At 38.0% G+C, this 27,850-nt stretch overlaps 1 protein-coding gene across 2 annotated transcripts; it reads right to left on the bottom strand.

Annotated features, from left to right (window-relative positions):
* Positions 1 to 34: 34 nt before the first annotated feature.
* MAT1A (methionine adenosyltransferase 1A) lies at positions 35 to 24,175 on the bottom strand. 2 transcript variants are annotated; one of them, XM_041404946.1, is made up of 10 exons: positions 24,109 to 24,175; positions 16,588 to 16,697; positions 10,009 to 10,086; positions 9,384 to 9,506; positions 7,612 to 7,724; positions 5,919 to 6,062; positions 5,047 to 5,265; positions 1,877 to 2,059; positions 1,258 to 1,391; positions 38 to 792 (listed from the first exon to the last, which is right to left on the bottom strand). In XM_041404946.1, the coding sequence occupies exons 2-10, from the start codon at positions 16,679 to 16,681 to the stop codon at positions 690 to 692; spliced, it is 1,191 nt and encodes a 396-aa protein (XP_041260880.1). In that variant the 5' UTR covers positions 16,682 to 16,697; positions 24,109 to 24,175; the 3' UTR covers positions 38 to 689. The 2 variants fall into 2 exon arrangements, with proteins under 2 accessions (XP_041260879.1, XP_041260880.1); XM_041404945.1 differs by lacking the exon at positions 24,109 to 24,175 and having other exon boundaries at positions 35 to 792; positions 16,588 to 16,912.
* Between the last annotated feature and the right edge of the window lie 3,675 nt (positions 24,176 to 27,850).

Below are 27,850 nucleotides of genomic sequence, written 5' to 3'. Positions count from 1 at the left end.
AAAAACATAGAAAAAGATACACCTTTACGTAGAGGGTAGGAAAAAGCTTTTTATTCTATGATTGTTGTGTCATAGGAGAGCACTTGTGTTTCAAAAACAGAAGTAATTGAAACGTGACAGTAGGAGCACATATGCACTGAAGGTGATTTAAATATTACACATATGTTAACATCTTTTATAAAAGAGGCAAAGATACTGTTAGGTACTATTCAGCCTTCTCCCATCAAAGCAGCCCCCAGCTGTATGCATTGCTAACTCCAGTAAGGAAATTGGACCCCAGAATTTCCCATTGTCTAATCAGAAGCAACAGATCTGCTGATCCTTAGTCAGAGTTGGGAAAGTTATCTTCACCTTTGCCCATCAAAGGTTTGAGGTACAGCTTTTGGTTTTAGTACCTGAGTCACACTTTGTCTTTATCCAAAGAACTAACAGAGCAGCAGTTAAAAGTAAACTGTATTTTGCTGTCTTATGCTGATTAAAAAAACAGACTCTGTCCATTATATCTTAGATAATGAAAGACAATGAGGGTTACAAAAAATCAATTTCCAAGAAAATAACTTTTTCTTTCTTTGCTCTTAAAATCTAAAATTCCTTCTGTTGAATATAAAGCTGTCAAATTTGATTTTCAGAAGCATCCTCATCATTAGTGGTCTTCCTTTCTGGTTTTAAAAGGTGACATGTCACTAATGTCAAAACACAAGTTTCTTAGGCACTTCCCATGAGAATTCCTGTCTTCCAAAGTGACCATAACATGCAGTCTTCTGGTAAATGGGCTTTTTCAAATCCAGATCCCTGTTTGTATAATAAAAAGAAGGAAAAAAAAAATTCATGTTAAGATACTTCATGATAATTACTATTAAAATCCTGATGTTGATATCCATCCCACCCCCTTACAGAAGCAAGCATATTCTGGGGATGCAAGCATATCAATGAACATGTTCAATGGAGACACTTAAAGTGACAACACTACTTAAATTTCTGTAATGTCTTTACCTTAGGGCTACAGGAAAAGGCCTTATTATTAAGAATTATTAATTGTAATGGAAAAGATGAAACAACCTTAAATTCCTTTGGTAAACCAAACGATACCTTTTTATAAGAGCAAAGTAACTTAAAGTTCTTGGAATGAAAGAGTTGTTTTATTTGACTTCCATATACTATAGAAGGCCAAACCTTCAGAAACAGCTGAAGATTTTGCAAGAAATAATTTCTTGGGTGCAACTACTGGGATATTTTCCTTTCTGTGTGTTTCTTTACCTGACAATGACTCCAGGCCGAAGATCAAAGTTTTTGTGCACAATGTCCAGCAGCTCTTTCTCTGTTTTTTGGGAAGTTCCGTAAGTGAACAGTGAAATAGACAGTGGATGAGCAACCCCAATGGCATAAGAAACCTGTGGGGAAAAGGTACCTTAGTCAGCCAATAAACACAGCACCTCGGGGCAACAGTGGGCAGCAGTGAAAGCATTAATTTATGAATCATCTTATGAAAACTAAGGCCTCTCCCTCACCTCTCACATTTACACAATCTGTATTTGTAGAAACAAAGAAGAGAAAACTTTGAAAATGCTAAGGCCTCTGGACTACTTTCTCCCCCATTATCCAGTCACTTCATGCTCATTTCAATGCCAGTGAGTGTCAGAGTGTTGAGGGCTCAACAAATATCCGGAAAAATAGCCAAAAAGCTAAATGCAAAGTTCCAGTTTTAAGAAGCCAGCTGATTCTTAGTGACATTACAATGGGCTTGAACCAAGCATCAAGTCTTCCTTTCTCCAAAAAACCATCAGCAACACCACTTCTACTACAGCGGCTCATACCATGGGCACAGAAAAGCAAAGAAAATCTAAAAAGGAGAAGCAACACCCTTAGCAAACCATACCTGAACCAGAACACGGCGGCAGAGCCCAGCTTTCACCAGGGACTTGGCCACCCAGCGGGCAGCGTAGGCGGCCGACCTGTCCACCTTGGTGTAGTCTTTGCCAGAGAAGGCCCCGCCGCCGTGCGCTCCCCAGCCGCCGTACGTGTCCACGATGATCTTCCTGCCAGTGACACCAGCGTCACCCTGCACCAGGGACAGAAGGCATCCATTTCACATCCATTCAGACTCAAACAAGGCTAGGCATTCCTACAGAACACTGCAGCAATGTGTAGTTTGACCACAGGCATTGCTGGGGTAGCTGAAGGAACGGCCTTGTCTCACCAAGGCACAACAGAGGCTGTAATTGCTCTTTAAAGCCAGATTCTCAAGATAAGCCATTCACAAATTTGTTTGGTTACTCAAGCAAAGAGGCTTACACCCAGATAACTACAGCATGCACTGCCTGTTTTAATTGTCAATATGGAAGCTTTGGTTTAGAAATTACCTACTAAGTATTCAAACCTATTATGGGATATTGCTAAAGCATTATGTGTCATAAAGGAACTATTGAGAGATTTCACACTGTTTAAAATATCAAAAAAAAAAAAAATCCAGGTTTTTGTATCTTTTAGTCAAAATCACAAATTGTGTGAATATTAAATAGTAGATTCTTTTTTTTATTTACAGTCAAAGGTATGTCAGTAGTACCTTATAGATGGTACATAGACATTGGCACCCAGCACTGCCAGTGCAGTATCAGAGACTGTCATATATGTATTAAAAACTGCATTTCCAAACCTAAAATATTTATAGTCTAATTTGAACTGTACACAATGGGAAAGAGTACTAGGCAGTCATAGGTAATTGAGAAAGGATTAGTTATTTCTAAGAACAGATACTTATAGAGGAATATTTTCAATTATTAAATAAGGAAGCACAGATAATATTCTAGTGGCCTACAGCTATCCTGACTGATCTTCACAAGTACTTCATACTTTCATTTGATCTGGGTGAGCTGAACAGCACTAGACTAATTATCCAACACCTACACTTTACTAAATCCTTAAGCTTTCTGGTGTGAAAGAAAACATGTTCAAATTTTAAATTCTGCTACCACCTGTGCAGGGAGATTTGAAATTCTTTGCCTCAGAACATCACGTCACTAAAATGTAACTGCTGGAATGTTTGCATGGCAAACACAAGTGGGGAGTCAAAGTTTTTTCTTAGAAAGACTGTGCATATACATAGAAGTAAACCTTTGGCACTGTTTGTTCAATTCTGCTAAGAAAGCACTGAGACATAAATCTGGATTTTATATAGCTGAGCATGTATTAAAGGATCCTGTGCTTGGGTTTTTCTGCTTGCCTCAAACCTCAAGTTTTGATGGTGCAGACAGCTGCAATGAGAACACCTTGCATGCCACCATGACTTGGCTGCAGATCTGAGTGAGAGGAAGAATAAATGGACATGTGAAAGGCAAAAAAACCACCCCTTGTTTCAAAGGTGCTGAACAAGTACAAATGCACTTGTAATGTGTGTGGAAGTCATTGCTGTGATGAGCTGTAAGGTCTGTCCTCATCACACCAGCAGGTACTGCTGGTAGGGATACGATGACAGCAGTAAACCTACTCATTTTGCCATAGCCAGAATTCAAGGTCCCACCACACTCAAAAACATAAGATGAAAATCCCAAGTGAAATATATGTATCATCCTTAGATGAATTGAGCTTGAGGTAAGACAGCCTCCTGTAGCTAGCTTTGTTAAAAATAAAACTGAGTAACACTCTTCTGAGAAATAAGCAGAAAGCTAAAGCTGTTGCAGCCAAGAGAAGAAACAGTTATTTCTATGCTGCAATGACATTGTAAATTGCACAAGTGATAATAGCAGTTGGAAGGTCATGGACACATAGGCAGATTGACCCATACTAAGTAAACTTAGCCCAGGTTTAAACAGCTGTAAATGGACACTGTGACTGTTCTCAGTTTGCATGTGCAAACATATGCAACACAGCTCCAACATAAGAGCAGCAAGGAATACCTGGCTGGCTTATCACTTGTAACTATAGTACATTTTTAAATGGATGCAGTTCAGTACACATCTGAAAGATTTACATTTTTAATGGGTGCACTTCACTGCACGCATAAATTTTTTTCTGTGTCTAGCCTTCTTTGTCTGTGTAGCTATGATTGCTGCCTTGGTTCATTCACTCTAAATTACAGCTCAAGTTTGACTCTCCTTTTGTGCATAGTCTAGGATGTCAATGATACACAAAGTTACAGTGATACAACCCATTCAACTGCATAGAAATACGTTTTTTAGAACCAATAATTAAAGTGATAAATCTCAACATCTTCCTACCTGTTACATGGGACTAATATAAAAAAGAGTGCCTTAGAAATAATTCTAGAAAATGCTGGTAAGTAAATGAATTTATAAAACAAAGGGAAAACACCATCTACTTGGATTTGTTGTAAAATTGAACCTAATTTCAGGAAGGAGCTTTGAAGTTTTGTTGTGATAATTCTGAAGGCATCTGAAGATGAAAACATTCATAATGGTAAATTTGTTTTCAAAAACTGAATCTCAGAACTGCTGATCCTACAGAGAGTAGAAGTTCTTCCTGACTTTGGTGAGAACAGGATAAAACTATAAATCCCTTATCCTGACTGCCAAAAAGTAAAAGGAACACTTATTTTCTCACCAGAAGAAGCCTTATTGGGGCTGATTTTCAGGACAGATGAACACCTTCAGCTCTACTGGTATCAGACATAACAGTGAGAGCTATGCAGATCTGAAAAGCAGGTTCACTGTAAGAGAAGTAAAGCTTCTCTTGTCCATCTCTCTCTAAGAGGTGCTTTCCATGAGGAAAGACTGCAGGTCTCACTCAGAGCTGGTCCCCAGAGGGTTTGAGAAAACCCAGAACTGGGCTGTACACTCTACATGCAATGGAAGACTGGATGCAGACTTGCCTGCCTGGTCCCAACACATGTACAGTATCACCAGGCCCTCACAGGTTACTTTGGCATAGCACATGTGAAACCCTGGGCTCTTCTCCCTCATCAGGAAAAGTCTTCCACTGGGCAGCTTGCTCCTTACCCTGGGACAGACATGCCAAAACCTGAGCACTGAAGACACACATACAGTGAAAAGCAACCTCGTAAGACCTCCAAAATAATACAACAACACAAACCTGAGGCCCTCCAATAACAAAACGTCCACTGGGCTGAAGGTGATAAACAGTTTTGTCATCCAAGTATTTGGCAGGGACAACGACTTGGATCACCCGTTCCTTCAGGGTCCGGCGCATGCTCTCCAGAGAAATGGTCTCATCGTGCTGCACCGAGATTACAATGGTGTGAACACGTACTGGGATCACTGCCCCGTTCTTCTGGATGTACTGAACTGTCACCTGAGGGACACAGGGACAGCAGGGAAAAACAACAGAGCTGCTGTAAATGTGTCACTGGTATGCATCAAAAGTCACCCAGGCTATTCCAAAAGCTAAACTGTAGCAAAATCACTATGGACGTTAGAGTGATCACTGCTCACAGTAATGCCAATGTATAAAAAATGAAGCCTATTTCCTATTTCCTCACTGAATTTTTGCTATGCTAAAGAAAAAAAAAAAAAAAAAAGAAAAACCCCAACTCAATAAGAACCCATTCATTCTCTATGAAATCATCCAAAATATGTCTTTCAGCTGGGATTTCCTTCAAAACTCTCAAGCCTCAGAAATTTATGTTCCTAGTGCATCTTGAAAATGTCAGCCTGAACCCCTAATTACAAATAAATCCTTTGTGTGTCACTTTTCCAACAAGCACAAACCACTTTAGTTCTGAAGGGCTAAATGTCCCTTCAGTGGCAAGTGCTCTGAGACAAGTTAACCATTTTCCAACAGCCGAGGAGACAATGTCACAAGCAGTGGAAAAGCTTTATCTGCTCCTTGTAGGTTGTCCTGATAGGCTGAAACACATCAACTGCTGTCTTCAAAAATAATTCAGTATTTCTGGAACGAAAAGGTGCTGGTTTCCAACGTTGTGGACAATCCCCTGAAGTATTTACCTGTGTCTTGGAGTCGGGCCTCAGCCAAGGGAGTTCTCCATTACGCCTCAGCTCTGCTAACCTGGCGTTCAGTTTATGAGCAAGAATAATTGTTAGGGGCATGCATTCTTCTGTCTCATCTGTTGCATAACCAAACATCAAACCCTGCAGGAGGAGAGAACATACTTCTATCACTGTTAAAGGCACCACAACCAAAGACAATGAGATTTCATCTGAAGCAAAGAGTCAGCAGTATCCTCAGGTTTACTTTCTACTGTTTTAATCACAGTGCACGAAGCCAAAACTCAGATCAGGCTCCAACACGTTATAGTGTAATGAAAAGCAGACCATGTTCCTAGAATTTTTTCACTAGCCTGAAGGCTTACATGTTGAGCTACATACCTGAACAAAAACAAAGACATATCTGCAAAAAAAAACCCTATAGGTTCTGTCACAGAAAAAAAAATCTGCTGGAGAAAATATTTCAGGACTATTCTGTCATGGGAAAGATGTTTTCAGTAGGCTGGAAATGTTCCAGAGGCTTTTATGTATAAATACAGATACACTTATACTTACTGCATCTCACATATGAAATTTCAGTGGAATGGGGTGTGAGCACTCCATGAAGGACATACCCTTCAAACAGTTTAAGGCACCTGCCTCAGATTTTTCAATGCCACATGCTCAGAGTCACAGCTTCTACTGTTATATTCACACTGTTATATATTACTTTTATAATTCTGTCATGTTCCCTGTATCAGATTAACATTTGCTAAATAGAATTGGCAGCATTTTCTTTCTCCTCATCCAGTGTAGGTTGTGGGGGGGGGGGGAAAAGGCAGGAAGGCACTTTGATCAAATGGAAAGTGAGGCCATCAAAGTGTCAAAGAAAGTCATATCTCTTTTCCTCTTATGTAGTATTATGTCCCCATGACAGCAGAAAATCGTTTTAATTTAGCCCTCAAGAGATTTTTTTAACAATATTAGCTTGGCTCCTGAACTCTGATACTTGCACTTACAGTTCTCAACAGCACTTGTATAACTAGACATTACTCCTAATGATAACTAGTAAATGTTGAATTAACTCATATGGCATCAGTCACATTGTGCAGTTTTTCTGTTAGTATCTCTCCATTGGGAACACACCATAAATGCCTACATGTGTTCCTTAGCTCAGAGAAATGCAGTTTGGACAGCCTTAATTACATGGAGCACCTATTACAAGAGCTGCCTCTGGGAATAAGTGAGAACTAAATGTACTCTGGTATTTATTGTACTAATGCTGAGGGTGGGTAAAACATCACCTAATTTTTTGCTGCACAAAATCTCAACAGCTCTTTGAATGTGAAAAGTTCCTTTCTTTATTCTATGTTATATTGCATGTCGGGCTGCAAGATGAATGGTCTGATGAACCTAAAACTACAAAACAAAAACATGAGATACATAAGCAAAAAACCTTTGCTGAGTTCTAAAGGGAACCTCCTCAGCCACTACAAACTGCCAGAGCTCTCCTGATTTGCCAGGAGTGCTAAAACAAAAGTCTGCCCTCAAGCAACCTCCAACTGTTTTAGTAAAATTATGGGGTTTATTCTGGGGTAAAGGAAAGTATGGAAATACTTTGATGGGTTTTGACATAAAAAAATAGGACAATAAGAGGGAGTAAACTTTTTCCATTTAAACAGCTTTGGTGTTTTAGATGTGATGCTATGTCTACCTGATCTCCGGCACCAACATCTTCTTCATTCCTGTGTAGATGAACACCTTGGGCAATATCAGGTGACTGCTGTTCCAGTGCCACTAAAACATTACAAGTCTTGTAGTCAAAGCCTATTAGGAAAAAATAACAGCAGTGAATTAACTTTTTCTCTCACAACTAGGGAAAGTAACCTGGAACCGGAGGACAAAATTTTTATTCTGAAGGATACCACATTCAGAACTCAAAACCAAACTATTATTCTTTAGTAAAATTTTTGTCAATACCACACTTGAAATCTTTTTTGAATTGGGTAGATCATACAGGGTTACCCTTCTTGCTAGGTACAGGTTATTTTTTCTTGCACTGACTCCCTGTGCCAAGCCAACACAGATTATGAGCCTCTCCCAAATGAATACTAATGAAGTTCTCTACATGAATTCCCAGAAGCTGAGTTTTCCAGCAACTGAAGATTCTGCTCTCTCCACATTATTTGTAATACACACAAAGCAGTGTCCCTACTCAAATCTCTCATGGGACTTTACACGAACCACAAACAGAAAAACACCAGATTCAGGTCTCACAACAAATCTGGAAATGGGAATTTACATGACTTTCCAAGAGCAAAAGTAAGGTTTTAAAAAGAATTTGAAAGACTTACAGAAGATTGTGGCAAAATTTCCCACCTGTTCCTAGGTATATTAATAGTAACTTGCTTCTCTCCAAATCCAACCTTTCCTAGAACTGTAGCTACTGATAGCTGCTGACCGAACTTGTGTTCAGCCAATACAACATCATCCGTGTCCATATGCATATGATCCACTTGAATGCTCTTTACCCTCTTTTCAGTGGGCTATGTAGAGATGAAAACTATATTTCTGTATATAAATGTTTGGTTTAGGGTTCTTTTTTACTTCTAGGAATTGTTTTTTACTGGGTCATCAAATCTCCCCTCATCATTGTTGACAGTTTGGATAAAAAGGAGATCTATGACCTCCTAGATTTGCTTCTGTTTTCTGAAAGCACTGCAGTTGTGTGACAGTGCAGGCTACCTGCAGCTGAGCTGCTGTAATATTCTCCCATCACAACCTCCTGCAAATTGGATTGCAATCAAAGGACTGCAGTAAACAACTTGTAAACCAAAAGCTCTTCTGTTACACTTCACTGTAACAGAATACTTGGAATATTTCTACTGTATAAACAGATACATGCAAATCAGAAAGTGAAATGTGTCTGGTGCACAGAGGATTTTGTGTTTTTTATCATTTGCATATCTCACAACCTAGGTCTGGACAACACACTGCTGAGTGCAAAAGGAGATATTCAGAGCTGACAAAGCACCCCGCAGTGACAACCACCTTTACACCTGGGAATTCCAAATGCTACTGCGGTACAAAAATACAAAGGTACAATGAAATGAACTAGGTTTCTTCTCTCTCTTTTGCACCAAGGTGCAACAACCAGCTTGCCAGATGAAAGACCAAGAGTCAAGTTCTTGCAAGTTTGGAGGAGTGGTAGGTTCTATGGCTCAAGTTGCAGTTAACTATTGTGGCCAAATACCACAGTTCGAAGTATACTCTGCCTACTCCAAATTCAGTTTTAACTAATAAAAGGTTTTTACTTACTGGGGTAAAGCCAGAAAATGTATCATATAGCACCATGTAAGCAGCTTTCACACAGCACATTCAGTTTGTATCAGGCTTGCTAAAGCCCCTGTGTGTAAGTGGTGACAGACCTGTTTTGCAGTTGCCTATTGCTTGCTGTTCCATGATTTCATGAGTTTTTCCACCAACCTTTAGCTGAATCATCATAGCCAATGTGTCTAATTGCATCTCGGACAACTCGCTGGTAATCCACAATAGCACGAGAAGTGATCTCCCCACAGAGCAACACCATTCCTGTCTTACACACTGTCTCTGAAAAGAGAGATGAGAACAGGAGTACAATAGCAGAATAAGCCAGCCACTAAGACAAAGAACTGTGTTTGTGATGATGCTGATTTTGAGAGATCTATTGGACATATACAGTGTAAATACTTTCTATCCATATTTTTAGCATTGTAACTCCATCTATAAAAAATTCTTTTCATATTCACCATCTGTCTGAAAGCAAGGAAAAAACTAATATATCCAATTTACAAATGGGAAAGTCATAACACCTAACATGATTCAGTGATATGCAAACCTGTTCCTTCCAGGACAATTCAGTCCCCACACAAAATCAATGGCTCTACTCTTCTACAACCTGCTTGCTCTTCAGTCTTTACAAAAATTTTTACCGCTTCTTCTCATCTCTCCTTTTAAAAACTGAAATTCTTATGTCATTTTTTGAGAGTGAAATGAGTTAGGTCTTTGCAAACATCCTAAAAAAAAGAATGTGACTGTGTGATGACTTAAAGCAAAGGAGCAAACGACTCACCACAAGCAACCTTGGCATTCGGGTCCTGTTTGAGATGGGCGTCTAGTACAGCATCGCTGATTTGATCACAGATTTTATCTGCAAGATATCAAAGCTGGGACTCAAAACCACAGCACTCAAAATGAAACATGGGCTGTTTGCATCACTTTCAGTGGTATTTCAGAAAGGAATTCTTTTATTGCTTATTACTGGCATATTTAAGGTAGCTAAAAAGAAAGACACATTAAACATCCTTCAAGTAAACTCAGTAGACACATTTGGGCATTTACCTGTAATGTAAACTAACTAGGTGTAAACTAACTAGAACTTTATCTGCAGTTTTCTGCACTTGGACGTGAAACAAGTGTGTAATGCACACAATAACCTGAGAGGTTGAGAGGTTTTGCTGGCAGCTTTCTCCTTCTCTAGGACCATCAGCTCTGCAAACCAGTGGTGCACTAATGGAATGGTGATGTTCCACCACAGCTTCCATCACCCCAACAGAAAGTTGTAATGTACCTGGCCTACACTGGTTATAAAGCCTGAGAAAGTGTTTAGATTAATAGAAATAATGCACAGCTCAGTGGAGGGCTGGGGTTTGGGTTGCTTTTTGTCACTGCTTCCTACCATCTGGCAATGTCACCTATTAATAATCCCTGCAAACCACCTAAGGCAGCACAGGGAATAGACACACGGGAGCAAAGAAGGGGTTACCAGGTGAAGTTTGCCTGAGGTAAACTTTTAGTTACATGCCAAACACAAAGGTTTCAGCTGAAGTTTGTCATAATAATATTTTATCTTTTTCTTTGTTTCTTTTCTAATCCTTAAAACAAATATTGAATCTTAATCAAATAATCTAGCTAATCTAATGGACACAAAAGGGCAGCACCCATAGCAATCTCTTCCACATGAAAATGGTTAATTTTCTTACATAATTTAATTTTATTTTTATTTTAAAAGTACTGTTCTTAGTACTGCTTTTAGATTTTGACATAATAAGCTGTGTGGCAAAATAAATGAATCTCCTGCCTTGCTGTGTGCAACACAATCTGTTGGAAAGCAACGTTTTGTAAGAGTCTGTCATTTGGGGCTTTTAATACACTTAAGCTCAAGTCAAAATAAATTCTCACTTATTTTCATGAAGAAGGTGTACATTTAGCTAAGAGGGAGAAATCAAGGACTGGAGAACTAATGTGATTCTGACACTCTTATCTCCCATATTAACTCCCATCACACCACTTCAACATAAAAAGAATAAACACAAAAGACAACTAGCAAATGTACACTGCATTGGAACTTTCAGCCTTGCAAGAACTGTACATGGATTACTAAATTTGGGACAATTATTACCAAACAGGAATCAGACTTGTAATTTATGTAGAAGTCCAACTGAACCTTGTTTAGCAAACCTTGGTACAAAGCTGGCTGAAGCGATTAAAATGTATCTTTGCTTGCTCTCTTCAAAGTTTTCATTTTATAAGGAAATATATCCACATTTTCAAGCATAAAAGCAAGAAATATTGACAACAACATGCAATATATTACCTGGGTGAGACAACAGAGCAACTGGGTTAGAATGGGTTTCTTAGTGCAGGTCCAATACCCAGCAGCAAACTCTAGTGACAGGGACTGCTTATGCCACTGTCCCACATGCCTAAGTTCCCTGTATGGCCCACACAGGGATATTATTGTATGCATTCTTGCCAAAACACTCTAGAAGGGTGTTAAGAAGCTGTGGGAATGTTTAGGATAGAATACGAATGCCCTAAATCAGAAAAGTCTATCTTGGAGGATGAAATCAATCAAACTCAACCTGGTTCTGAAAGACTGAAGGAAAGGCAGCCTGCCAGGGGAAACCCCTATGGGCACTGAGATCCTGGTCCCTAAGAACCTAAAAATACTGTGCTGAGAGAAACGGGTTTTGGGGTTTTTTTCTGAGAGGAAATAATGTAACTACATTTGATAAATGAAAGTTAAGAGACAGATAAAGATTCAAAAAGGAAAATCTGAAAAGATTCAGAGGCATGCAGGATTCCTTATCCTTCAAAAGTCTATGAAAATTGGATATCTTCTTAAAAGGTAGGAATGAAATACAACTGCCATTTACTAGCTTTTTTGAAGAACTCTTGCATGAAATATTACTGTATTAATATTAATGTATGAAGGTCAGATCAGATTATATTTTGGAGAAGAACCCTTCTGATCTTTAACATCTATTAGGGTGAGACCCTAATAAACTAAAATAACAAATTAGAATAATTTGATCTACTATACTTGGAGCACACCTTTACATTAAAATAGTCTGGGGCAAATCAGTTTGATAATACATGTCATATCAGGTTGTTGGTGCAACAACCAGCAGTTCTAGTGCAACTAGATCCAAATCCAGATACAGATATGTCTATCAAGACAGGAAAGAGAAATCCAGCTGGATCATTGGCTGATTAATGCATTAAAGGCATGTCTATTAGTAATGGTCTCTGGTGTAAAATAAAACCAGCCATTCTATTTTTAGCAATGCTTAGCAGGCTTTGTGCACCCTCCATTATGTTATTTAAATTTCTCATCTTAGCTGGACCATTTCTCTTATTATCTGCTAAGTGTGAGAGGTTAAGTTTGACTATTATTTTTTTCCTTTTTATTTTGCCTTCTTTTTTAGAAACAGGGAAAGCATAATGGAAAACTTCTGGTAAGACAATATAATCTTAAAAAACCCATTTAGTAGGTCAGAATTCAGTCCATGCATACCTTCGTGTCATGAATTACTATCCAATAGAATGAATATTGCAAAAGGAGTATCTGAAATGACTGAGCAGGGAAGTATTAGACAGCCATGACTCTTCATGAAATCCAGCCATCCCACAGGTCCAGCCTTATGGCAGAGATGCCAACAAGCCATGAAACAGCTTTTGCTAACCGTAAAATGAGTCTGGGGAGGCTGATGGTAAACCCTACTCAAAATCCCAGTTGTAATACAAGGAAGTAAAGGAGGTGTTCAACAACAAAGGTGATCTCTGATAATTAGAAGAAACTTTACAGTTCTCCAGATAGTTAGACATAAGTTTGTTACTTGAATCTAGAGTATGTGTGAGCCTAACAAAAGTTCTCAGAACCTTCACAGGAATTCAGTTTCACAGACTCACTACACAGAGAAGAAAAAAAAAAAACAAACCAAAAACCACAACTATGAACAGCAGTAAAACCTGAAAATTTTATTCAAAAAAAGCTCCACAAAGCACAATGAAGTGGTACAGCCACACTTCTGGCTTTGATGGTGTAGTAAATATAATAAACATTTACCATTTAAAATGGCAAGGTTGGTTTTCTTCAAAACCTGTAATCACCAACATTAAATTCAGTATTTTAATGATAAGTAATTTTTATCAACATAAAAAAATTAAACTAGAATGTGAATTTTTATATGCAAAATATGGCAAACAGATCAATTCTCAGTTTTCTGCTAAAAAAAATTAAACAGGGAAGAAATGCAGATACGTATCATAAGCATTTCATTAAAAAATCAGCTTTCCTACAAAAGACTTCCACTAGAAAGTAATGTCCAAATGTCTTGTACAGCTGTTCTCCTTGTTCAGTGCACAGTTTATTGAAGTATCATGCATATCATTAAATATATATAATCTTATATCTAAGACACGCTGGACAGATCTGCATTTTCTGGGGTTTTTTTCCTTCTTTTTTTTTTTTTTCCTGTGAATATCTACAAGATAAACACATACTTTTACTATGGTTGAAAACCTGAGGGTGCTTTTAGAAGATGTTTTGTCTTCTATTTTTAAAAAGATTCCTTAGTACTTTCTGGAAAACTGAATGGCAGCCAGTTTGCAGCCAGTTCCACCTGAAGCCACACCAGCTAGGGGAGGGAATTACTCCTTGGTGGTTTGACATCTGCAAGACATTGTGGGGCACAGAAACACACAATGCTTTTCAAAGCACCATGAAGCCTGTGCAGCATGACAGACACTACAGGACTAAGGAAAATGGAGCACTGACAAAATAGAGACCAAAATCAAGAGTTATCCTTTTCGTGATTCTGTCTGTGTGCTTTTATCACTATATTGAAAGGAAGAAGTCATGTGTAAGTCTTCATAGACTTTGGAGTTTAAACCACTAAATGATTAAAGATCTGAAAGGAATTCCCAAATGTTATGGCCAAAGAATTTTGAAGAATCTGAAGTGAGAAGGTGGCATAAACAGTTTTCCATAATGTCTCTGGGGAGCACAGGTAATACCTGTAGGTTAATTATTGGCAGCTGTTACTTGCTTCTATGGAATCCATACTTCTTGGTGACACCCAGCTCCAGGCATTGCACAGATACAAGCCAGCTCTCTCTACACTCAAATAAATAAGCATGTAATTTCTCCTGCTTTGTGCATTAAGAAGATCTCCATTAACGCATTCAATACTCAGCTAATACAATCAGAACAATTCAAATTTCCACCAGACAAAGATCTGGTTCAGGACCTTTACTTCACATAATGCCCTCTAGCAAAATTATACTATCACATACGAAAGAGAAATAATCAAGAACACGCAAATTATCCATTTTGTATAAACAGAGGAAATCAAAACTCACAATAAAATTCTATTGCTACAGATAACATCAGAAGCCCAACTACAGCCTCAGGCACTGGGCCTCATTTTAAGAAATAGCCAAGATTTTCCTGGGTGATAAAATCCTAATGGCATGTCCACACCTCCTGTGCAAAACCACAGAGGGGAAAAGGGGGCTTGGGCAGGATGTAGGGGTGATCATTTTGCTGTCAGGAGCCAGAGCTGTCACGGAGATGATTCAGATCCAATGCTGATGCTCAGGAAAAAGAATTTGCAGGACAACCCAGAGTTACTGCCAGCCTGTCCTCCTTTGATCTGGAATCTCTATCTTCCCTTTGCCATAGGCATTGGGGTTTTCATTACCCTAAGTGAAGATCTAGGCTGTTTAAGAAAGCATCGCAGCCTTGAAAACACCCACCCAGGTAAATTTCAGTTCCCACTCACTCCAAAATAAACATCCCAGGTTGATACTTTGTATCTCACAGTACCCAAAGACCCAGCAAGCTCTGCCAGGCGAGAGAAGCTGCAGGGATATCCAAGTGGTAACTGTGTTTCTCAAGGGCCTGCCTAGAATTTCAGCACAGGAGAAAAATAAAATTCATGGGGCTTAAAAGAAAGGCCCAATAGAGTGTTTGGAAATAAAGGAGGGAATGTGAATAAGAACTAAAAAATTGGCCAAATTCTAAAACAAAAACCAAGATAAAGAGAGGGGAGGTGAGAATACAAACCAAGCAACAAAGCTAAATCCGGGGTCTCAGCTGAACTCTCTCTGCTCTGAGACTTCCCTATTTTTGCCCCAAAATGATTAAAAAACAATGATTAGAGCAGCATAACTTGCGACCAGTTGTCTTTGGAAATAACATCATCTGTGTAAAATTACCACACTGTATTATGTGATATTTCCAATGAAACGACATAGCACTACAGACAGTGAATGTAAATACATATAAATTTGATGTGGGACATAGGTTCCAAGGACAAAACATGGCTGTCATTTTCCAACTGTGTTACATCAGAAAGAACCCCAACTGGTTTAACCTGATGTAGTTGCCTTCACATTGATAGAGAGGTACTCAATTGCATCAGCCATGGATTTGATCTGCAGTAATGAGTTAATCTAGAAGAGTATCAAACTATAGACATAAAGTTCTCACTACTGACCTTTTTGTCCTCTGCTATAACATCATTCCACCCATTTATGATTCACTCACATAATATGAATACAGACCTGAAAAGCGTTAATACAGCAAAAAGCACAGGCCACCAAATCAGCTTCTAAAACAAATACACTTTTCAGGACCTCAAATAGCCCATTGTCCCCTGGCCTCACTTGAGGGAACAGTTGCTGTTGACATAAGGTGTATGTTTATGGTGGATGAATATTTGTTTTCAATAAAATTGAACTAATCTCTGCTGACCATACATAAAGTTTAGCAAATAACTGTCCACTATTTGCTTAAGCAATTCCATATATTGCATCAGATGATGGAAACGGGTGGGAGGCAGGGGGCAATTTGGTGACTTTGCCATGTACAGCTGCTGGGACCACTAAAAAAAGGCTCTAAGATAGGCTGCTTAGGGATATTCCTGACATAGGTGACAGTCTTAGACCACTCCATATGTGCAGGACAGTTTCACAGGACCCATAAAGATATGGAACTTGAGAAGCAAGCTATGCATTCTCACCCATATGGGAAACTTGAGCCTGTTAGAGATACAGTAGTGTCTCCACAGGAATACTGAAAGAAATTTAGATGAAAAGGAAGGAGCAGCACCCATAAACCTCACTGCCTTCCTCAGCTAAACATACACCCTGCAAAAGCACATAAAATGTTGTAAGCATTCTAGTTATAGCAGTTCCACAGTCTGTATGGACAAAGTCCAGTAGAAATAAAGTAGAAAAAGCACCCTGTGAAAAATAACTTCTCTAATAAGATTAACACCAGGTGAATTCTTGTTTAGATTTTTAAAATACCTCAAATGAAAATATTACACTTTTTAGACTTTTACCAGAGCTGGCTTCTTACCTGGATGTCCTTCTCCCACGGACTCCGACGTGAACATGAAAGCCCCTTCATCATCAAGCGTGTAATCACATAAACCATCCACCGGCCCATTCATGGCTGTGATGCTGCTCCTGATGGATTATTACAAACAGTGGCTGAAGAGCTCTACCTTCAGTGCCTTCTGTTTAAGAAGGCTCTTTAGCAGCAGGACTATTGCTGTCTTCACTTATTACCTCTTGGGCTAACTTGAATTTCAGTGTGTGAAAGCAGCACGTGCTTGCATCCGTGCCTGCATGTAAGGAGTATGCATGTGCCTGTAGTATCCCTACCTAGCCTGATCTGTCAGTCCCTGAGCTGCTCCTATATATGGAAAAGTGAAAGTGCCCAGATAATCATGTGAGGAAAATGGAAGAGCCCATTTCTTGGCAGGGGAGTTAGTTAACTTTAGGATACTTCACTAATTAACTCAGTTCTTGGAAACACTCTGGATTTCAACCTGTGCCAGATTGGTTATCTTAGCAGCTCCACTGAGCATGAAGTAAAGCAAGAGTGCTAGTGACAGTTCAGGTCAGCTGCTTTTCTCTTTGGCTCTCCCCTGATTCTGGGATCTGTGGTGTACTACCTACTCGGTGTTGTGGTTCTGCAGGGATAGATACAAAATGCGTAAACTTGCATCCTTACTAACAAAGGACTAGAAGAAGTTTGCTCTGCATCATATAACCATATTTTCCTTTTACTTTTTCATCTCTAGAAAACTAGAATTCTCTCATGAATCTTTTTTTTTTTTTATTTTCATTCATTTGTCGTGCGCATTTGAGAGACGTTTCATCTCTAGAAAACTAGAATTCTCTCATGAATCATTTTTTTTTTATTTTCATTCATTTATCGTGCGCATTTGAGAGACAAAACATCTGATAAGATCTAGCACCACGGCTGCTTCACAGTCTGCTACACAGAGCCTGCACTTCAGCCTTTGCTTTTCTTTTCCCCTGTCCTTTCTTCTATTAATACAGGTCCATTTTAATTATATTTTTGTATCATATTCCATAACCCTTATAAATGCAATAACTGCCACATCTCAGAGCTCAGTGATGAGTTCTGCTGCAGAGAATTTCTTCTAGTCAAACGGCTCATGTCTGGAATATGCTGATGGTATGTCAGGTATGAAGGAAGAGGGCATTTAGTGGGTATTTGTGCCTTGAAGTGAGTATATAAAAAAACAAGTAAACATACCCATGGGACAGATCCACAAAACACCCACCACTACTGCACCATTACAAGTAGGTGTAATTTTCCTTATTTCCTTTACAGAAACCATTATAGTCTCAATCTCTGCCCAAAGCACTGGTCTAGAAAAAAATTATTTCTATATCATTCTTCAGTTTAAAAACTTAGTTTACTTCAAACCTTAGCCATTATTACTACTATTATTATTATTGATACCATTATTAAAAAATCCCCAAGATGGTTCCTTGGATTCAAATTTCTCACTGCTACATATTTATATAAGAACTCAGAATTCTCACTTTCTCCCTACATTCCTGAAAACAATAACCAATACCTGTGAATGTTCACCAGTAAACTGCTGCAGCACTGGCCCCTCTCTAATAATCATCAACATGGAATCATTCATTTCAAATACTCTTACTGGGTTTTCTATTGTACAGAATTCATCTCATGGAATGATGAGCACTGGTTGCACTTAAAAAATTCCACAAATTCACACATCAGATACACATTATGAGGCACAGATTCTTTGGAGCAAACTGTGGTCACCCCACTGACATGAAGATATTACTCCAGCCTGAATAAATTACACATTAACACTACCCAGAAAAATAGAATTTGTAAAAAAAAATAAATAAAAAAAAATAAAGGCCAAAGAGTAACTAACCATATTAAACTTAGTTAATCTGTAACATTCAAAAATTATATTAACTTTAATTTACTTAACTTTACTTTACTTTTAAAGTAAAATAACATCATTGATAAATGCTCATTCTTAAATGCAAATGTCGTCTTCTTCATTATGGAAGCTCCAAAAGACACAAAGGGAATGGATGAAGCAAAAAACGATTTTGAGTGTATTAAGCCTTCTCTTTCTGATTCTACAATCATCCAACAAAAGCAGACAAGACTGATTATCATTAGCCTGTGAGTTCCACTCTCTCTTGCTTCTGGTTTTGCTTTTTCTTGGTTTTCAATGCCACTTAAGGAGAGAAAATGTAGTTTGGGAATCAGCATTCATGGTTTTAAGGTAACACTTCAGCAGAATGCAGGACTCACACAATTCTCTTACCACATGTAAAAATAAAAAAAACCTACAAGCTCTCAAAATGCTGAAGAGAACAAGTGTTGACATACATGAGGAATGAGTTTGCAGGAGCATTGTATATTTTGCTTTCACAGTTCTTTTTGCACTTGCTTCTGTTTAGTTAAATGCATTGGTCCTTGTGACCTTTGGAGGGTTACCCTTCATTAAAAAGCCTCTCTGGTAGTAGTACTCCAGAGATGTTGCCAGCTGCATTTCACATTAACTTGTGTAAAACCTCCAATTTGAGCTTCTTCCAGCTGTGCTTTTACTATCAAGAGCAATACATTTGCTTTAAGGCGATGAAGCACCTCAGCATGTTCTCTTCTAGGACATCTACGACCAATGCCAAACATTGTAGGATTATATAATATTTAATTTGGCTTCTCTTCCCAGACAATTTGACTTTTTAAATATTTGTAAAAAGGTAATATAGCGATTTACCAACATGTCTTTTTGACATAGCACTCCTGTCTATGAGAAAAAAAAAAAAAAAAAAGGATGACACTAAGAGAATGATCAGTATCAGCATTTCTCCTTATTCCATTTTATTGATAATGACTAACCTCTCAGTGTAACAGGATTCCAAATCTTCTATTACCTTTGTTGCCATACTCACCTGGACTGTGCCCTAATAAAGTTTCTCTGTGACTCTCTTTATAATTCATGTATTGCCCATCATTGTATTATCTTTTGACCATATTCTATGATCTTTGCTCAGAAAATACCAATTGATAAAATCTTCCAAATCAGTATGACTACTGTGCTTTGAAATGAGGCTAAAGACAGGAAAAAACCTGATGTAAAAACAGCACTGCCCCTCTGTATTTCTCTGTATTGCCTATAATGTCAATTGAAACCACCATTTCAATTGGAATAGCAATGTAAGTCTTTCTATTGACTTTAGGAGTCTTCATATTTGGCACCATCCTATAGTTTTGCTGCTTTTACTCACAGCAGTTCTGCAGGACCACCACTCTTCTACCTCATGTAACAAAGAGTGACCAGAAGGCAGAGATTTATCACAGCCTTGAGAAAGCCCTGGGAATCAGTGAACAAGATTTAACAGACAGAAACTGTTATGAATCATTGCTATTGATGGTGCTGATTCTCTAGAAAGGTGACTGATAAGTTGTCTTGACCCTAGACCTCTCATTCTCATCAGATTGTTTTACTTGCTCATTTTCTCATTTCCTACATTTATTTGCCTTTCTCCTCTTCCCTCATTTTGTCTTGCTTATATCCATCTAGTTAAAACGCATTTTCCCTTTCTTCTTGTTTCTTTTCCTCCTTTTACTTGTGCATTTCCATCTTCCTTCTTGTCACTACTTATATCCTATTCAGGTTATAAACCACTGAAAATGGAGCCTACATGGGTGAATGGCATCAGTAGAAGTGACAAACAAGTTTGAGCTAATAAATGACAGACAAACACTAGGACAGCAGAAAGGCAAAGAAAGCAGGTATCTCTAAGACTTAGGCATCCTCACTTCAGCTGCAGAAGAAGTTTTCCTAGCAATCAGTACAGGCTCCTTCCCTCCTACAGCTTCACCACCATGGTAACTTTCTGGTGATTTCTTTTGAGTGAGGACTGTATCAATATCTTGGAAGAATTCTGCATTACTAGAATCAGTTATGGGAAGACCATTTCTTAAGCTGTGCAATTTCTCTCTTATCACTGCTTTCAAATGTTAAGGATAATGACTTGATATGTAGAGATCACACACTTTTACTACAGGAACTTAAAATTACAATCCCACTACATTAAAGAACCAAAACATGTTTACGTGTAGCAATACACAGGAATACTTCAAGGATACAAATAACATGTAGGAGAATATTTTCCTAAATACTTCTGCTTTGTTCTTTCACCTTTATCTTCACATATGATTTTACCAAGTTAATTGTTTAACAGGCTAATAATTTAAATTTCTTACTTAGCTATTTTATTCTCACTTCATGCAAGGAATTTACTCCTAACTAATGTCTGTGGAAAGTTTTTCAGGTGCCTACAAAAACAACTTTAATACTAGTTTCATTTTTGCTGTTTACTATTAGTAGTTCGTATTATACAAATAATGTGTTTTCAAGGAATTACTGCAGTCCATCTTTTTTTTCCTATTGGAAATGAGCAATAAATTTTGCAAGCTTCATGGGAATATCCTTTAAGGCTTTTTGGTTGGTTGGTGAAAAGCATTGACTTAGCCTCTACATTTTGGTTAGGGGGAAGTAGCTGGTTTTGGTTTATTTTTAGAGTTAACTTAAGGAAGGTTTGTTAAGATGTGTTTATTTCCTTTGCATGAAGAATGACAAACCTGACCAAAGCAACAGAGTTTGAATATGGGGAATTCAAAACTTGCTTCCCACCTGCTTCAAAACTCTTGCCTCTATCTAGTGTTATCTGAAAATAAGAGTGGCTCAAGGCCTCCCAAACATGCAGGTGTAGATTTCACTGGCCAATAAACATTCGGGGTAAAATAAATACTGCAGACCAGAAAAAAGGATGTGATTGTAGCAGAAAAGAAGGTAGTGTGTGCCCTGAGATGGGTGTCTATCACCCAGCATTTATTCTTTCATCTCACCTTTCACCTTCTCCAGACTGGGCTATGGGACCTCCTGGACATGACCATGAGCAATTCAGCCCATTCATTCTGGAGGACTTGTATGAATTTTTGAGTAAATACCAATTCCAGTCAGAGCAATTTCTTGTTGTGCATTCTATGTAACTCACTCCACAGTAACACCAGCTTCAGAGAGGTCCTCTGTTGCATCTCCCAGCTCTCATCCCTGCCATTTCCTAAGAAGTGTTTCCAGGTTCTTCCATTACCAATATCAGAGAAAAGAATTTTGCTTCTCTCCCCGGTGCTTGTCCTTTTTGCATCTGTTTGACCTCAAATTCTCTATTCCAATGCCTCACTGAATCACAGTGTTTAAAGCTGGACAGTCTCTGCTCCAGCCTTCTGCTCAAAGCAGGACCAACTTGAAGAGGTTGTTCATGGCCATGTTATAAAGTAGTATGTGCCAGGCCTTTATACATGAAGTGGCAACTTTTAGTTTCTTAGGAAATAATTAAAGCTACACTGGGGTTAAATTGGGCTTTTATTAAAAAATATATCTTGGTGTTAATTTCACTGGGAGAATTATTTCTTTAAATTAGCAGAAATGAATACACACCTAATAAAAGTACTAGCAGTTCATGTCTCAATCCCAAGATAATGATAAAATTAAAAGTCTTTTTTTCACCAAATCATTTTCATAAATAGCACTTGTTGTACCAAAAATGGTGCAAAAATAGCTAGATTAGTTAAAGTTTAAAGCATTCCATTTGCTGATTGGCTACTCTTGCTTAATTTAAACAGCATTAAACCATATTGGTATATAATTAGTTCTGCCTTTAGTCTTTGGCAGTTTTCCTATTTAAGTTGTAACCTCTGTAGAGCAATGCACAAGCTTTTGTTTGTGTTACATGCTTATGTGAAGGTCTATTACAACAGAATCACAAGATCTTTGTATCCTTCACAAATGATGAGAGGGTAGAAGGGAAAAAATAGAGCCCTGTTCCATACTCGCCTCACACAACTAAATGTTTCAGTTTGCAAATGTAGCAGTGTACAACATACATATTTAGCATTTTACTTATAAACCACGATAGTAAACATAGTAAATTGACCCATTCATTGTTAAAATTATGCCTTAGACAGGTATGGAAAAGTCTTCAATTAGATATGATCTCCCTTAAACCTTACAAAAAGCCATCTATATATTTTACTGGATGTTTTTTCCAGCTGTTATGGTCAGTTTGGCTAGGGAAAGACTGTCATCTGACATGTAACAAAGCACAACCCTTAACTTCAATTGCACGAGGTGAGATCCACACAATCCATATGCAGCCAGTTTCCTTCTGTGGGGGTAGTTAGGGCTCCTTACTGTGAATGACAGGTCTGATCACCTGCCCAGACTAAACCCCATTACAGCCATAGAGCTTTATCTCAGTTTGGCTAGGGAACTTCAGCTGGCTTCCAGCAGCTTGGGTTCTGTATGATCTTCTGCTTTCCCGTGTCTTGTGACATTATCAGTGTAAACCATTAGGATTTCCTCAGTACCTTAGGAAAAAGACTGATGCATTTAAACAGCTATTACCCAAGAGTTTTTCTGCAGTGTTTCATAGATGTTTACAATACAGGTGGTCTTTGGACTTTGAAACAAATATTGACTTTAGTACATGAAGTCAGGTTTCACAAACCTATCTGCAAGAACAGTTGTGGAATTTATTAATTCTGGCTTCCTGACAAGGAACATTAGGTTAAATTCAGGCACATTTGACTTTTTTGAGATACAATGCTAGAACATACTTCTCCTTCAGCTGGTATAAAATTGTAGTTACTTCTCTGGATCAAAACCTTTTACAAGTCTTCCCTAGGTGTAGTGTATGTGAAACATACACTACACATAGGGAAGCAGTGTATGTTTCCTACACCACTAGTGTATGTTTTCCTACTCTTCTATGCTTGCAATGAAAATATTTACATAATTGAATTTCTTGATACAGGCAAACATCTATTCAAACACTCAGTACTAATCTAGTAAATAACACATAGCATAATTTAACATGCATTTTGCATGACTGAAAATAACTACACCATGCTGTGAGATCAAGAATTAGACTTGTATGGCTATCAGGAGAAAAAGATACTGCACACACTCAACATCCATTTTAGCCATGATTCCTATCTGTGGTTATTCACAGCCTTTTCAGAAATTGTCTCACTGTCACTGCTACAGAGCTCAAATGCTCTGCTGGTGCTGTGAGGTCTGCAAGAAACTCTTAACTAGGTCAAGTGATTAGTGACATCTTTCAGAAATCCTCCAACCTGACCTTGCTACTACACTTGATCCAGACTGGGAAGGTTGCCACTTAGATAGCAATTTCACATACTTCACCTGGGCAAATATATTAGCAACCAGCAAAGATTACTATCTTTATCTATGTCTGAAAGATTTCACTGCAGTTAGTCATTTAGCACTTTCAGATAAGCAGGTCTGAACTAAAACAAAGCAAAAAATGTTCTTTGATATCTCTCTAAACATCCATTAAGTAATGGATGAAGGTATGTAGGATCACCTAACACAAGTATATAAACAGTACTATACAAAAATTCACACAGCAATCACAAGACATCAATATTTTTAGATTCCGGTTAATAGAATATGGAATGGGAAATGGATCTCACCAAAAGATCTTTAGGCTTATAGACAGAGTTGCCTTCTCAGAGTTTCATTATGATACTCTTCTTTTTTTTTCTTCCAAGTCCTTTACCCTGAAACAAACCAAAAAGCTCAAGAATTATGATGTGTTACAATCTTGCTTTGACCCTTAGCAACAAGAACATTTGCAGCAATGAGAAATATCAGTACCTGGAATGTTATGTCTTACCTGTTGTATGAAAACATAAAAAATTATTCAAATGAACAAAAAAAAGGCCCCAATAAACCTCCAGAATAAGATCAGTGTGTGCAATGTGAAATAAGACTATAAACATCAACATTTTATTCTTAAGGTTTAAGATCAATAACTTTTCCATTTTTGCAATGGAGAGTATTCAAGTTATGCACAAATCTCAGTACTCCAGAAAATAAACCAGACACACTAGATCATCTCCAGGAAGAAGACAGTTTTAGTCCTTTAAGTTGAAACTGAAGCCTGCAGCTTTATTAGGCAGGGAAAGAGAAGGACAAAACTATTCTCTTTACCATCTTAAACCCTACCCTGTACAGACTCCCCACAGGTAACAGCTCATAGTTAAACATGTGGAAGATTTGATCTTAGGGTATATCTCTATCTTTCTTCTCCTCCAATATTTTCTTACCCCTTGATTCTTCTTTTTTCCCTCTTCCAGGTTTTTCTATTAATCAGTTTAAGGAGCACCTAAATTTCCTACATTCATATCAATTCCTTGATTTCTGTGCAGAGGATTCTTTCCTGTTTCTTGACAGGAGGTTGACAGCTTATAGGTTTTCTGCTGCTGATTCTTTTTTATGTCCACAATCTGTGCTGCTTGTAATTAAACACCAGTGTTGCCTTTGGCCTCTCAACTGTTTGGTAAGTCAGCCAGAAAACAGAGATCAGAGCAGACCTGCAACAATCACAACCTATCAACTACTCCTATTGACTCTGAGAAGAAAAAACATTTGATTCACACATATGAGAAGGTTTAGCCAGTGAAATGAAGCATCTCATTTTCTGCTTTTGAAAATTGATACTGAAATCAGCACCTAGCATAAGCCAACTCCTCTCAGGTACCCTCTTTTCTGTGTTTTTAGAAATATTGGCTAATGAGAAGACTAATGGCAAGTTTATACTGCAGCTGAATTGTTAAATTCTTCCCAATTGCTACCAATGGCTTAGAATCTCAAGAGCAACAGTCAAAGGTTGTGGGTAATCAGCTCTAGTTTGTTCCCTGTTCCCCCTCTGCAGTACCATAAAACACGCTACGGGGATTCTGTAAGTCTTTAGAGGCAAGGTCAGCAAGGTTATTTCAATGTGTAATTATTTTTAAGACACATACAGATATTCCCACGCAGTTGGCATGAGTGTTTTACTAGGACTCAAGTTGGATTCCTGCCAGCAAATTCAGTAAGCACAGACCTGATCTCCTTAGAAATTAAACTATGAAATTAACTTACAGATTTTGAGTTCACAAATATGTGAACCTGTTCAAAGCTGCAGGTTTCATTCTTATGGTGTTTATAGCAACAAAATACTGTAAGCAATATTTTTTTTCTTTTACTTAAAACTAGGAATTTACTCATCCTACCAAAGAAAGCAAAATTGAGAGAAGTCAATGGACCTTTCTCTAAAGGTTAGATGGTCCTTTGAGTTAAAGAAGTATGGAAAAGAATATTGGCATATTGATGCCAGCTGCATATGCTCACCACACACAAAAGTGGTGACTTTCTTGTAGTCACAGAATAATGAAAGAGCTGTAGCTGCTGGAGAGACTTTTGAAGAAACTGCACCAAAATAAAGAAGCCTGCCTTTACTCTGTCAAGAGACAAGCCAAATGCATAGAAATAAAAATATATAGGTCTGTTTTTTCATTTCCTGATTTTTTTGTGCCATGCAAAGCTTGGGCAAATTCAAAGACAGATTCACACACTGTAACTATGATGAGATTTTAAGTGATAGCTAAAAAAAAACAACCTAGCAAAGTCACATAAGGAGAATAAGGGGAAAAAAGGCTCCAGTTAACAGCAACCTACATGTGAGCAGTGGCAAAACCATTTATCCTAAAGTTACTAAGAGGCAGGTGCCTATAAACACAAACTTTTGATATAAGAGTATAGTCAGTGTTTCAGTATAGTACTTTAGTATATCATCAGTGGTAGTTTTTATAGGGTCCATACTTCTTTCCAATAAATCTGACTCAACACTTTTAAAATACAAGGAAATACAATAACACTTTACCCAAGTTCAAGTGAGAAACAAAATACTGGCGCATTTTTGCTATAGGTTCCACTTAGATACATATGCCCACAGAAAAAAACGCTGAAGAACAGCTGTCTCAGAACTGCACCACAGTCCCAGCCCTAGAAATCTTCAGCTGTCAGGGCCTAAGGGTAACTTTTCAGTGCAGCCTGGCTTACAATCAAACAAACAGATCCTGTTTCCCAGGTTACAATTATCAGCTAAATAAACAGAATTTTTTAAACGTATCTACTAAACACATCAGTGGCAAAACTGCAATTGCTTACAATAATGAACCAAATACAGGTGTGTCTGTGTGCAGCCAGTCATTTCTGCAAGAAAGTACATCCAAGAGGTGGAGTAGAAATTAGGCAGAATGATTGGAGAAGCCTAACACACTCCCAGGAATGTGACTTGAAACAGAGCAAAAGAGAGCAGCAGTGCCCCTCTGCTGAAATGGAAATTATATATTATCTGAATGTTTCCTCTTTCCAACCCTCCCCACAAGCTCTTTTTATTTCTGTGCTATGTGCCTTGCAGATACAGTTTGAGGCAATCACTTCCCTCCTGTTTTAATATTTAGTACATTAAGAATGTAATAACTAGGAGACGGCTTCTCAGGAGTAGAAGTCCATGTTAGTTGAGAGCTTAATCTTCTTATGATTTCAACCACAACTTTTTCAGCAACTTCAATGAGACCAAGACTGAGATCCTTGGAATGCATCTTCAGCAAACACCAAAAAAGGGTTTGCCTCAATTTTTTTGGAAACAAAATAACAACAATCAGCTCTATAATGGAGCAGAAAATATGACTCAGTTCATTAAGAAAAACAGACTAACCAAAATACGGATCAAGTTCAAACATACCTCCACCTCCTCCACCAGGAAAAGCCAATTTATTTATCTGGCATCTGCTAGACAACATCTAAACTATGGAGGAACCACTGAACAAAATAATTTGCTGAACTCAAACACCAGTTGGTTCTTGCATCAAACTAAAGTCACATTTTCATGAGTACTTTCCCAAGATTTTTGGAAGAAAATCCCAAAACTTTTATTATATCAACTTCTATTGAGATCCATGAGTGACTACATGGAGAAATGGCAGAATTCCCTTGGGGAGTTCATTAAAAAATTCTTAAACCTTTTTCATGCCCTTTGAGAAGCTAGAATTATTCAGATAACTTTGGTGTGATATGCCTAAATATCAATTTTTATTTCTAAATCAAATCCAAGCTTCACATCATCATTTAAAGTACACTGAATTTTTAAATTGTGATGGATGAAAGTAATGGGGGGAACATTTGGAATTTTTAGTGAAGCATATATTTCTGTAGCAGTATAGAAATGTCAATACAGCCTTTGAAATAGATAACTCAAGAACGATTAATCAACAAGAACCAAATGGCAACCTTCTCTGCTCATTCCATTACTTGACAGTATGAAAGTGCATTTACTTTCAGGTGCTAAAACAAACACGCCTGGTATTAATGTATTAATATGGTTTG

The sequence above is a fragment of the Onychostruthus taczanowskii genome, unplaced genomic scaffold, assembly GCF_017590055.1.
Source record: "Onychostruthus taczanowskii isolate IOZ18803 unplaced genomic scaffold, ASM1759005v1 scaffold22, whole genome shotgun sequence".
Classification (NCBI taxonomy): Eukaryota; Metazoa; Chordata; class Aves; order Passeriformes; family Passeridae; genus Onychostruthus; species Onychostruthus taczanowskii.
Note: the sequence above shows the minus strand (reverse complement) of the source record. Positions and strands in the feature narration are given on the sequence as shown.